Raw genomic sequence first — 13,982 nt, forward strand, 5'->3', positions numbered from 1 at the left:
TTCTCTTGATCAACTTGTCACTAGAGTCACTAACAATGTGCATTATGATAAATCCACCTCTGAAATGTACAAGAAAAGGTATTTGTCAGCCTGCCCTACCTTGCACTGTTGGAGGAGCAAGTTCCCATTTGTTAATGTTATGTATATAAATACCAGAATTACATAGGCTGAGCCAATAGTGCAGTTCTTTCACTGCTCCTCCCCCTGAAATATGCATATGCACACCAGAAATGTATAAAACTGAATTACAAAGGAAATAATTTCTTTTCCATTGCCAATAGAAAGAAATGGAATCTCACACAAACATAAATATATTTACTTACTCTTGAATTATGACACTGTGAAGGAAGGAAGCAACCCCACCCCATAATGCAACACATGTTCCTCAGCTAAAGGATAGATTGCCTCTGTGATGAAGCATTGAGTGTCCCTTCGTTTTCCCACTCCAAATCAGGTTGTATATTCCTTCCTGTTGCAACTCAACAACCTTCTTTGGGCCCAAAAAACAAACTCTTATATGTTCCTTGTCAAACTGAATAGATAAAAAGAACATAAGAAAAGCTGTGTCAGACTAAATAAAAGGTCTCTCTCAGAAAATACAATTTCAATGAATGTCCAAGTGATTGGTCTGTAGGAAGTCAACAGGCAGGACATTAGCACTATAATATTTTCCTGCTTATAGACTGCCATGGCTAGGATTTACAGCAATACTGTCTCAGGTTGTGAAGGTTATGAAGCAAACATATGCAAAAGATTGCCAGGTGAGCTGAAATCCATTTCCTGAGACTTCAAGGGCGATAAATTGAGACTTGGGACAGGTCTTCATTGTGACACAAGAGAAGGAACCTATAATGACATAACAGTATTTGTCGTAATACAGAGGCAGGACAGGCAAGGGTTGGGAGGGACAATTGCCCAAAACCAATGCAAACATCTTTGTGTTGAGCTGGTGAACTCTGGTGTTAGCTGTTAATGCACAGAGATGGTGTCCAGGCTTTAAAGTCACCTCTTATGGACAAATCAAACTCTATTCTCCTTTAACATGGCTCACCCAGATACTTCTCCTCCTGCCTGGAGAACTGGTGAAGCACAGCAATTCTTTGATGCCTAAGTTGGTGCTCTGAGATTTGCCAGCCTTATACTGCAAGTAGATGATTGATTCAAAACATAACTATAACTACAAAGCAAACACAGCAGTCTAGAGTATTTCACACATTCAGTCACAGGCAAAGAATCTGTTACATTTTCCAGGTTTAGAGCAAGTCAACGTAAAATCTAGTTTACATAACTCTTTCACTGCATCAGGTTTTTTAAAAATCTTGTGATGGACATGTCTTTTAACCTCTCCTCCGCTACATAGTTCTATGGCTTCAGGTTTATTCTTCTTCTTTCTTCCTTATTCTTCATAGATTAATGAGTGCCCTGAGTGTTTGCTTTTTATATTTATACTGAGATTCAGCACAAAAAACATTTCAAATTTGTTATTTTTATTGCATAAGTTAGTTCAGCGTGATATACTATTAATATCTGCAATTAAAAGTTTGGTGTGCATCGTGACACATGCTCAGGCACATAGGCTGTATTTCAGTAGCTTCTTTATTGGTCACTAAATTAAAAGGTTGCACAGATCAGCAGACCATAATGGAAATAGCAACTTGTACATATTAGCCATAATCCATTCAGTGAGTCATGGAACAAATTGCATGTTGCGACTCAGCTGATTCCAGGACTCCTGGCGCTTTCACTGTGATCTTTCAGACTATTTTTGGATTTGTACAGAAATATGGTATTTTGGTTTCAGAGATATTACTTGGGTCCTAAGCAAAGGCATGGGTTTTTCAAAATTAAAACTAAAATAACCAGCTAAAGATAAATTAACGAGCCATCTTCTGAAAAAAACAAAAACAAAAACAAAACCCTTTTAAAGACAAAAACATCCAAAAGTTCAGAAACAGCAAGGGAAGTGATAATTACATAGATATAAGCTCCATTTCTAGATAATTTCGGGGTGAGGGTGGGGAGACCTGGATTCTTCCAAATCAAAATTATGCCTTTATACATTTCATAACAGACCACACTCCATCCCAAATCGCCCTCTCTTCCCTTACCTTCCCGAAACTTCCCTTCCCAATTGCGCGGAGAATCTGGAAATGGTCAAAGTTCACTGCAAAAACAAAACAGGAAAAAATGCATTCATGTCACTTCTTAACATTTCACCAACATGTTTCACAGAGATGTATCACCAGATGAGGTGGTGTGGTGTGGTGGTTAGACAAGAACATGGGAGACCTGCCTTCAAATTCCCACTCAGTCCATCTCACAGATGTCCTGAAGATAAAGTGGGGAGAAGGGGCGCCATGTACACTGCCTTGAGCATCTGGGAAGAAGTGTGGGGTATAAATGCAAGAAATAAATATAAGCAAATAATTATGCTGAGCAGTATTGTGCAGTACCTAGTGTGGGATTAAAACTACAGAAATCTGCAACCAGATTGCTTTGGATCATGATGAATCTTCTACAGTGGCAATATGTGTTTAAACTGACTCTTTTAGAACCCTTTCTTTCTGCTGTTTCAATGCTTTCATTAGTTCTGTTGTGTTGTTCTCCTTTGCAAAATAAAATGTTGCAGCCCTAATGGCAAGGAGAGATGGAAAAGAGGAGAAATGGGAGAGAAAACACAGTGGTACGCAGGGACTCCCAAGATATAAGAAGGGCCATAATGTTATGGAGAGAGCTGCAATTTTTGGAAGATACGCACATAGCTGGCCATCTCACAAGCCAAAGTTCATGCCCCAAATTACACCACATGCTGTCCTATCATCCCTTCCACTACTAAAAACCTTAACCAGCTCCAGTGCACTGCTGGACAACTAGTTCCTCTCCACCCCTGAATGTGTTTATATGATGGAGTGAAGGCAAAGAAATGCCAAGGTCAGATGTCAATAAGTCCCTGGTTCCAAGCCAGAGCAGGTGGTTGTCTTAGATTCCCAAACTGGAAACTGTCTGTGGGCATGGTCACACCAGCAATAAAACCGAGGTTGAATTAGGATTTGCATGTTTAAAATCAATTTTAAAAATCACAGCTGCATGATGTTCTACTGACACCATATTTGTTTGGCTGTCAATCGAGTTTTTTTAAAAAATAGCTTCATGGAGGTTCTTTATTTTAACACAGTTTTGGAATCAATTTTATTTTGCATCATTTTAGCATATGTGAATGCCCCTGTCACAATAAATACAGTCTTCAATGGATTGCCAGTCTCAGCCTGCAGGGGCCTGCAGTACAAAATAATTTTTTAAAGGTTCTTTTTGGTTTTAAATTAGTGCTGTGTCACATGATGAGCTCTCCCTTAAATCTCCTCAGAACTGAATTTTTTGATTCTCACTCTCAGTTTGTGAGATTCTCACACTCAGATATTGTAGCTTACATTAATGAATGTTTGATCAGCTTGACATCAAGTAAATTCATGCATCCTTCCAGACAACTTTCTCACACTGCCACTGGTTCATTTGCAATATTATACCATAATATATTTCATATAATTTTAATTTTATCACAGCTCCAACATATATTAATATAATATGCATACGATCTTCATCACCTCCAAGATTTGTCTTGAAATATATCATAAATAATATTTAGTATTATATATGACTGATACATGGTATTCTATATGTTTTCTTTCAAATTTGTTGCAATCAAGATTTTCCTTATCTTCCCTTTAACCAACACCATATTTTTATTCTGTTGGGGTTATAGCCTGATCCTTGTTCCATTTACTTGTCAGAGCGTCTTTCCTTAATGTCATCCACCCAACCCATAAGATCATCTCAGTTGAAGCTTCTCTGGGGGCCACCCTGAGGGAGGCCCATAAATCCTCTACAAGAGGTAGGGCCTTCTTTGTGGTGGCTCCAATTTTATGGAACCAGCTTCCAGAGGAGCTCCATCTAGCCCCCTCCCTGTTGACATTTAGGAAGCAATTAAAGACACTGCTTTTCATTGAGTCTTTCCACACCAACCCTAGCTGACCACTTTCCCCTCACTTCCTCTGTCTTCTCTCGGTTTATATGATTATTCAATGCTATCTGCTTTTATAGTTATTTTTGTTGTTTTTCATGTCTTTATCTTCATTTCTGTTCTCTCTGTGTTGTAACCACCCAGAGTACTGCCTTGATACTAAAAGAAGTGAGATATGAATGAATAAATGAATGAATGAATGAATGAATGAATGAATGAATGAATGAATGAATGAATGAATAGAAAATTCATTGGCCTTTTAGGATTTGCAGATTACTAAGAACTTTATAGGCAAATTTCTAATTAATCACTTCTTGCCAAAGACTGGAAATTCCATTCTCCAATGTGCCTCCCAAAATAAGAGCCAAGAAATACTTGTAAACTAGTTCTGATTTATTGATAACTAGGAAACCCTGACAAAGGTTGCCATAAGTCAGAATCAACTTGATGGTACATGTTTATTTAACTAATTAATAAACTGCTGAAGCATAAAACAGCTCCTTCATTGTCGTTAGCTGTCTTACAGTATTCGTCCATATTTTCTAATGAATGAGACAATAGCGTGCTTCAAGCAAAATAATGTATGCCGCATAGGAACAAAAAAGGGTTCATTTTATGCCTCACAAACTCAAAAACATCTTTCAGTGTATGAAATCAGTAAGCCTCTCAAAAAGTCATATCCTCCCATACTGTACATATTTATTTCCTTCTCCCATTTAATTTAAAAAAAAACTCTCCATGTGTAAAGTCTGGAAAGCATATATCAGTCTCTAAGCTCCTTGAAGGTAGAGTGGAATAAACAGGTAGCAAATAATTATGCTGATATCCAACCTGTCGAAGGCTGTTCTTTTTATTTTGTGAGGAATGCAACAGAGTCTTTGTAAATATGCAGGAGCCCATATATAGTTGTTACTTCAGCTAGCAGGAAACCAACATTTGAAGAACTGCCCGCTGGCATCTGTTCATTTGATTTATGGTTCAATTTGAATTTTAGCTCCTAGCTAATTCCAGAGCCGTAATGGAAAATAATGGAGGGAAATGTGTTTATACATCACTTTAATTATATTTAATGTGGTCTGGATCTGCAGATGAAGCAACTACTACAAAATTATTTCTGCTAGGATAATGGCTATGATCTTTTAAAAGTAATCATTGTGTAAGATAATACATATTTAATTTACTTTAGCCAGATTTTTAAAAAGTGTCTGCTAAATATAAACATTTCAACATTTATTTATTTATATATTTATTTATTTGTAATATTTTTACCCTGCCTTTCTCCTTAAAAAGGACCCAAAGTGGTTTATATCATTACAAGACAATATCTGAAGCTAAAACCGTAAGTAGACAAGTACTAAAAAAGATCAAACAAATACCACTTTAAGAAAATGTAAGCAAAAGTAATACCAAAAACACAGTCAAAGCAATAAAGCACAGCGTCCATTAAAAAACCTCACTCAGGCAGCCAGTCACTGAGGGGAAGCTAGCCTAAAGAGAAAGGTCTTTGCCTGCTTGGGAAAGAACAGCAAAGATGGGGCCAGACTGGCCTCCTGTAGGAGGGAGTTCCAAAGTATGGGAGCAGCAACAGAGAAGGCCCTCTCCTGTGTCCCCACCAAGTGCACAGGTAAGGGTAGTGGAACTGAGAGAAAGTATCAGTCTTAGCTCCTATCAATAAAAAAAACTCCATTTCAATTAGGTAAAGATTTTAAACATTATTGATATCTTGCACTTGAATTACTTTGACTATATTTCTCTCTGTGCAACTTGCTAAGACTGGTAACATTTTACTGGAGGCTCTTCATACAATAGTTATGATACGAACAAGTGGATTCTGCAACTAAAAGTTGCTGCATATACTACTCTTACTTTGGATTTGAGCTTCCAGTCCAGTATTCTTTTGCTTTACCTTTCACCATTCTGCTTTTCTCTTTTATTCCCTCTAATGGCCAATCATCATTTTGAGTTGTTCTGGGTTTTTTGGGCTCTTTGGCCGTGTTCTGAAGGTTGTTCTTCCTAACATTTCACCAGTCTCTGTGGACGGCATCTTCAGAGGACAGCAACCTGTGCTCTGGTGCAGTTGGCTCTCAAAAATACAACATGCAAAAGGTCAACGAACTCTACCCAGCCACAAGGACAGGGGATCACTACACACAAAAGACCAGCTAATGATACCCATCAACCACAGGAACAGATAATCTCTTCTCCTTAGCACAACAATACACCCACAACAAGACACACTAATCATCCATCTACAGAAAAAGACAAAAGCCTATCTCACAGCCATAAATACTGCACTCCCAAGCCAACTACACCAGAGCACAGGTTGCTGTCCTCTGAAGATGCCGGCCACTGAGACTGGCGAAACATTAGGAAGAACAACCTTCAGAACATGGCCAAAGAGCCCGGAAAACCCAGAACAACCATTAGATCCCGGCCGTGAAAGCCTTCGCAAATACATAATTTTGAGCTCACCCAGCATACTCGGTCCTCAGAGATTTGCTTCTTTTTGGCACACTTCTAGTGCCCCCCTTCTCTCCTAAAGGTGTTGGATTCATTGTTTGAGTAATTTATGAAACTGTTGCTGTTGTTTTGGTTAGGAAAGGATCCAACCAATGGGAGAATGAGTGAGAACGGTTTTTGCCACCATACATAAAGAGCCCATGATTTTTGCGAGTTGGGGGCTCATCCTAAAAACGTTGGGACAAGATGCCCTTCCCCTCTCAGACCATGAACCACTAATGTTGTCATAACCTGTGAGTGTTATGGTATGGTTGCATGAACTGACCTTTTCTGAAGAAGGCCTAGAAAAAGGCCTCAGTCCTTTTTCAACCCTATGCTTTTTTCAGTTCTATTTGCTGCTGTTTCTCAACACACAGTATTATTTGTGATTTAATTGTTTTCAATACTTCTATCTTTATTTTGGATGGCTGGATCGCTCAGTGAGTTAGAGGTTGGAGTTCAATTCCCCACGGTGCCTCCTGTGAGAGGAAGCAGCCTGTGCAGTTATGGGCAAGCTACATAGACCCAGGATGCCTCCAGAAGGAGGTTAACCACCTCTGTGTATTCTCTACCTGGAAAACCCTGGAAAGGATCACTGTAAATTGACAGCACACAATTATTATTATACTGTCTTTATTTTACTAATCAATTTAGATGCTGTTTCAGGTAAATTACCATAGTGAAAACTTTTTTTATTTTTAATCTAAATGCCAGTATAGTCTCAGCTACAGTGGATCCATTGATCCATTGCAGGGGATCCATTATGTTATGCCACCATAATGACCAATAATTCAGCAGCTGATTCAGTGGATCTGCTCAAGGTGCGATTAGCAACTGGACTGAGGTCTCTGTTATTTCCATTGTTATTGTTTCAAGAAAGAGATTAAAGCATGGGCTCCACATTTGAATTTAAAAAAACTCACCCAGTTTTTGACTGTAGATTTCTGCATCTTTGCGATGCTGTAAGACATCCCGGACAACCCAGATAGTGTGGTTGCTGACCTTGAGCCAGACATCCTGGAGAGTGAAGTCAAGTTGGCCTTAGAAAGCTTGGCTAACAACAAGCCCAGTGGAGATGATGGTATTCCAGTGGAACTATTTAGAATCTTAAAAGATGACGGTGTTAAGGTTCTACACTCAATATGCCAGCAAGTTTGGAAAACTCAGCAGTGCCCAGAGGATTGGAAAAGATCAGTCTACATCCCAATCCCAAAGAAGGGCAGTGCCAAAGAATGCTCCAACTACCGTACAATTGCACTCATTTCACATGCTGGCAAGGTTATGCTCAAAATCCTACAAGGTAGGCTTCAACAGTATGTGGACCGAGAACTCCCAGAAGTAGAAGCTGGATTTCGAAGAGGCAGAGGAACTAGAGACCAAATTGCTAACATGCACTGGATTATGGAGAAAGCCAGAGAGTTCCAGAAAAACATCTACTTCTGCTTCATTGACTATGCAAAAGCCTTTGACTGTGTGGACCACAGGAAACTATGACAAGTTCTTAAAGAAATGGGAGTGCCTGATCAACTTATCTGTCTCCTGGGAAATCTATATGTGGGACAGGAAGCAACAGTTAGAACTGGATATGTAACAACTGATTGGTTCAAAATTGGGAAAGGAATACGATAAGGCTGTATATTGTCTCCCTGCTTATTTAACTTATATGCAGAATACATCATGTGAAAAGCTGGACAGGATTAATCCCAAACCGGAATTAAGAGTGCCGGAAGAAATATCAATATCCTCAGATATGCAGGTGATACCACTGTGATGGCAGAAAGTGAGGAGGAATTTAAGAACTTCTTAATGAGGGTGAAAGAGGAGAGCGCAAAAGATGTTCTGAAGCTCAACATAAAAAATAAACTAAGATCATGGCCACTGGTCCAATCACCTCCTGGCAAAATAGAAGGGGAAAATATGGAGGCAGTGACAGATTTTACTTTCTTGGGCTCCATGATCATTGCAGATGGTGGCAGCAGCCACAAAATTAAAAGACACCTGCTTCTTGGGAGGAAAGCGATGACAAACCTTGACAGCATCTTAAAAAGCAGAGACATCACCTTGCCAACAAAAGTCCGAATAGTCAAAGCTATGGTTTTTCCAGTAGCGATGTATGGAAGTGAGAGCTGGACCATAAAGAAAGCTGACCGCCGAAGAATTGATGCCTTTGAATTGTGGTGCTGGAGGAGGCTCTTGAGAGTCCCCTGGACTGCAAGGAGAACAAACCTATCCATTTTGAATGAAATCAACCCTGAATGCTCACTGGAAGGACAGATCCTGAAGCTGAAGTTCCAATACTTTGGCCATCTCATGAGAAGAGAAGACTCCCTGGAAAAGCCCCTGATGTTGGGAAAGGCTGAAGGCAAGACGAGGGGGTGACAGAGGACGAGATGGTTGGACAGTGTCATCGAAGCTACCAGCATGAATTTGACCTAAGTCCAGGAGGCAGTGGAAGACAGGAGGGCCTGTCAGACACAACTTAACGACTAAACAACAACAACAAAAGACATCCAAGATTACAATAGTCAGCCTGCAGTCTTTTTCTTTCCTTTAACTACAGGGGTTCAGCATGTGTTTTTTTAAAAATACTGCATACACAGAGTTTCTAAAAATAAGAAAAGGTCTCTACAGAAGATGTGATCATTCAAAAATGGAAGAGCCTAAACTTGCTTGGAACAATATATAATTCTAATCTTGTGTGTGTCAGCTGACAGAGAAGTGACTCAGTTATCTTCTCATTAGGAATGATTGCTAATAGTCGAGTCATGTATCAAAGGGGATAGGAAACTTTCATAACACACACTCTGAAGGAGAAAGAGATGGCAGCTGTTGCCTATTCAGAGAGGACCATTTTCACTCACTAATGTGTCTCCTGTGTGGCATAATTTTGACAGGACAATCCATTGAATACAACAAGGCTTTTGGCATGACGTTTCAAGTGAAGATGCTGGAGGGCCTCAAATGATACAAAAATAGTTTGCAAATTGCACATAAATGAATCAATGTTATCAAAGTCCCTAAATGACATTGGATCTGCAAACCATGCCTTTCAGACATTCTGTATTGTTCCTTTATTTCTTTCAATTACTCTGAGAGTTTGTATTCAAGATGGCTTTCGTGTCTGACAATGGAGACAAACATTTCCACCTGAAAATCATTAACAGAAAGCAGATAACAGAGAAGGGCAGATTCCAAAGCAAAACTGTTTGTATAAACTAGCTCTGTCTGTAGATTGAAAAGTAAGAGAGACCAGTAAGTTGCTTTTAACCTACCAACAATGGGCTGAGTCCATATCATACTTACAGCCAACTCAGTAAGAACAATGAGACTTAAGAACGCTATTATTAAGCCCCATTACAGTAGTTTCAAGGGCTGGAATCCTATCACTTGATTACTGCACACACTTCATTGTATGTGACTTGTGCCTTTTTCAACACTTATGCAAGGAATTATTTAATAGAAAACAACAGGGGCAGCCTCTGGCTCATGCAATGGTAAGCCAGAGCTCTTTAAACACCATAGTTGGAGCATTAACACTGTTTCCAAGTCTAAGTATAGCTATGCCTGGGTTCAACACATTATAATAAGCTTAAGCTTCACTCACTTCAATGGGATTTAACAGTGACACATTAATTGGATCAGGATCAAATATTATTCTGGGGAAACTATTTAAACATGGTATAATAAATTCAGGGGACTCTTTGGATGCAACTGTTGTGTATAAATACTTTTCAATAGGTGTATGCATGAGTTTGTTTTAAAATATCGTGCCTATTTCTATTAACTCTGTTCAATACACAGGTGGAGATATTATAGGATTTTCTAGCTCAGGCAGCTTTCCAATTTGGTATCAGAGTTTAATGAAGGTTCCCAGCCATTATGCCAGGGTCAGAGCCCATACCTTTCCCTTAAAAATGCATGTGCCTTCTCCTCTTTTAAAATGTAGCCAAGGAGAACAGCAGCCTTAAGAAATACTTCCCATTAAAGCAGTGTCTCTATCGACAGGGAAAGGTAGGATTTATGAATGCTGAAGCTGGGGAAGACAACTGAGGATGTCAGAGACTATAGGGCAGGACTACTGACATTTAAACTAGGGCTGGACAACTTTTAGCCTTCCTGATGTTGCTGAACTTCACTTTTTATCTGCCATCATTGCAAGCCTAGTCATTGGTGAGGTATGATGGAAGTGGGCATGTATCAAAATAGAGGGGCAAAGTTTTGCTACCCCTGCTTCACAGGAAAAGGTAGCATTAGGTCTTCACCAGGAAAAAAAGCTGGAAGTGAGCATGTTAGCCGATCTGCAGACAAAAGGGATGTGAAATATTCACATGTCTGGAGGCAAGGATTTGCAAACTCAACATGGTGTCACAAAACCTTTGAGTCAATTTTTAACACATTTCAGTGTGAAAACATGTCTTGGCTCTACAGTTTCCAACATCCCATGAGTCATTCAGTCTTTGACACCTAGTAGATGGTGGAAAAGTTGGCTATTCAAATATGAATTGATTTTGTAGTTCTTTTATAACACACAGCAGTTCAACTCATCAGTGTCAATATGTTTCTCAGGTAATTTTAACTGTTAAGTGCTTGCATACAAAGCTACATAGAAGAGAAAATTGTTAGATCAGTATGTGGCTGGGATGGAAAATATGCTGTATTTTCATTTTTCTTGTTTGAGACTAGTCGATACTGTATATATTTTGCCAGTAAAGTGCTGGTCACTGTTAAGGGGCATGTGCTCCAAGATACAATGAGAGTTACAAGGATCCCAAGATCTGAAGGAGGGTTTGTCTTTACTTAGTTGGGCTCCAGATTCCAACTGGTGAATTTGGTTGTGAAGGAATCAAGCCAAGCCACCAAGACCTGAGCCTTCCCCATAAGTGTAGATCCTTTTTCCCCCCTGCTTACCTTTCAGCTATCCTCTACTAAGCGAAAACTGTATTTAAAAAAACTCCACAATGAAATATGCACAGATGTATAAACAAGAGATGACTACTATGCCCTTCAAAAATTTGGCTCAAAGCACATTTGATCATTTTTGACGGTAAATCCGTTTTGAAGAAGGCTGGCATGGTTGAGGGGATAATGTTGGGTCTTTGGTCCTGAACTCTTTGCCATGAATCAGATGGCAAAACTCTTTGCCATGAATCAGAAGCTGTGAAACTTCCTAGATGATGCTGGGCTAACCACTTTTTCTTAGCTTGATCTGTCTCACAGGGATGTTATGAGGATACTGAAGGGAAGAGGGAAAAGTGTGTTATTTTATACCATTAACAATGGTATCTTATAAGCGTCAGAAATTAAAGTTGTATGTAGCACTCCACTATGTATAAGAGCTTTTGTTTCCACATTCGTTTCACACACAAGTTCCTCTGCATGTGAGACATGTTTCTCCAGAAAATGACAGAGCAGCCTACATGCAAAAAAGAGTTCTACGTACATATTGGAGCTCACTCTGGATTCCAGTTAAGGATTTTCCCATGGAAGCACCAGAAGGTAAGGTGACAATGGTTAGAATAAACGGCTTTTTTTAAAAAAAAATGCATTAGATAAATTCACAGAGCAGGACTGAACTACTGTGGCCTTCCAGACATTTTTTGGACTGGAACTCATAAAACTGAAAACATCTGGAGGTCTATTGTGCCATAAATGATTGACTGTGCATTTCTTCTTACAGATGGAGCCTCCTTGTTCGGAAGCAGTAAATCCTCAACTGATGGGATACTAAATGGTTATAGGAGCATTATGCATTCTCATAGTTCTGGAGTTAGAACGGCTCAGATTGCAAAGAAGAATCTAGCTAATCAACGGCTGTAAAGATTAAAATGATATATTTAATAGCAGGTTTATTAAAGCAGTCTGAATGTAGAGTAGCAGTTCCATTCCCAAGGTACATAACTGTTCACTGGAAACATGTGCGCAAATTATAAAATATGTTGCAGATTTCACTAATTAAATGTATTAAGTAGAACTGTACAGTGCTATTATTTGCAAGTGAAACTCCTAGACCCCCCCCCTTCTGCCAAAATATGCATAGCTCTATTTAGTAACTCAGTTAAATTAATAGCCTTTTCAGATAAGCCCTGTTTTTATTACTGCTTTCTTACTAGGGACAAAACTGTGAATAGGCTGCACTTATGGATATAAAACTTTAATACATAACCACACAAATGATGATTCTGGCATGCTTTACCTTTCCATAAACAATGCTGCATTTGGACATCCTTTTCAGTTAATTGCCCATAATGAATATTACAGATGATTCTTCAATAGACGACCCTAACCTTCAAAGGATATCACAAGGGCAGCATTTAATTCACTTGATTAGTACTGATCAGGTTGTATTACTGGCAGATCAATGAAGGATTAATTCTAAGAACCTCTCATGAGCATCTACGAGGGTTGCATCAATTGCATCCATTCCAAAACCATTATACAGAATGAACAAGATAAACTCCAGTGCTATTAAGTGTCAAATGTGCCGCTGTGATGGGATTCTGATGACTTTGTGATGCCTTTGCAGGGATATGCAGAAGTATAAAGGATAGAGAGTAGAACAACAAACTCCATTCAACTCTTAATCGCTATTGTTACACCACTGCTACTAGTGTTTTATTTTAGTCTTTTCTGTACTTGTTCCTTGAACATTTCTGAATGGGGAAAAAAGCAGCCTCAATCTAACAATCACTTCGTACCTTCACTGCAGCCTGGCACATAAGAAAATGCCATTTGGTACATGCAAGTCTAGGGACGTGGTGGTGCAGTGGGTTAAAGCGCAGAAGCCTCTATGCTGCAAGGTCAGAAGACCAGCAGTCGTAAGATCGAATCCACGTGTCAGAGTGAGCTCCCGTCGCTTGTCCCAGCTCCTGCAAACCTAGCAGTTCTAAAGCATGTAAAATGTGAGTAGATAAATAGGTACCACCTCTGTGGGAAGGTAACGGCATTCAATGTCTAGTCATGCTGGCCATGTGACCATGGAAACTGTCTTTGGACAAATGCAGGCTCTATAGCTTAGAAATGGGGATGAGCACCGCGCCCTAGAGTTGGACAAGACTGGACTAAATCTCAAGGGGAACCTTTACCTTTACCTTACATGCAAGTCTACACTGAATCTTCTTACTTGAAGAGGAAAAGGACAGGTCTGTGTGTTTATGCTTTGTGCACAGATATAGGCAATGTAATGGGCTAGCTGCTCACAAGATCTATGTGCTAGGATATTTTAATGGGCTGGAACCATGACATTCTCTCACCCATCCGGCCCTTTGGGTGTCCTTGTTCCTCTGAGCTCCTTTGCAATCCTCATAGCAACTAGAGGCAGGGAGAGGCAGGGATATTCTATTTTTGTTGTGAGCAACCTCTGTTGTAAGAAAGCCAATGTGGTTGTAAGAGAGTCAATGTAATAAGTGGTTGACTATTACCTGGATGACCTGGGTTGAAATCCAGCTTCTCTGTGAAACTCACCAGG

The 13,982-nt window shown here is 39.5% G+C and overlaps 1 protein-coding gene across 3 annotated transcripts in view; it reads right to left on the reverse strand.

The window, feature by feature from the left end:
• The window catches only part of STK32C (serine/threonine kinase 32C), a 229,833-nt gene that overhangs the window by 82,636 nt on the left and 133,215 nt on the right, over positions 1-13,982 (reverse strand). For 2 of the 3 annotated variants that reach the window (XM_072995383.2, XM_078391262.1), the window contains exon 2: positions 2,109-2,164. The exons of the other annotated variant lie outside the window; for it this stretch is intronic. In XM_072995383.2, the coding sequence (XP_072851484.1) occupies positions 2,109-2,164 (56 nt within the window). The remainder of the gene's footprint in view (positions 1-2,108; positions 2,165-13,982) is intronic. 3 annotated transcript variants of the gene reach the window in all.

The sequence above is a fragment of the Pogona vitticeps genome, chromosome 3, assembly GCF_051106095.1.
Source record: "Pogona vitticeps strain Pit_001003342236 chromosome 3, PviZW2.1, whole genome shotgun sequence".
NCBI lineage: Eukaryota > Metazoa > Chordata > Lepidosauria > Squamata > Agamidae > Pogona > Pogona vitticeps.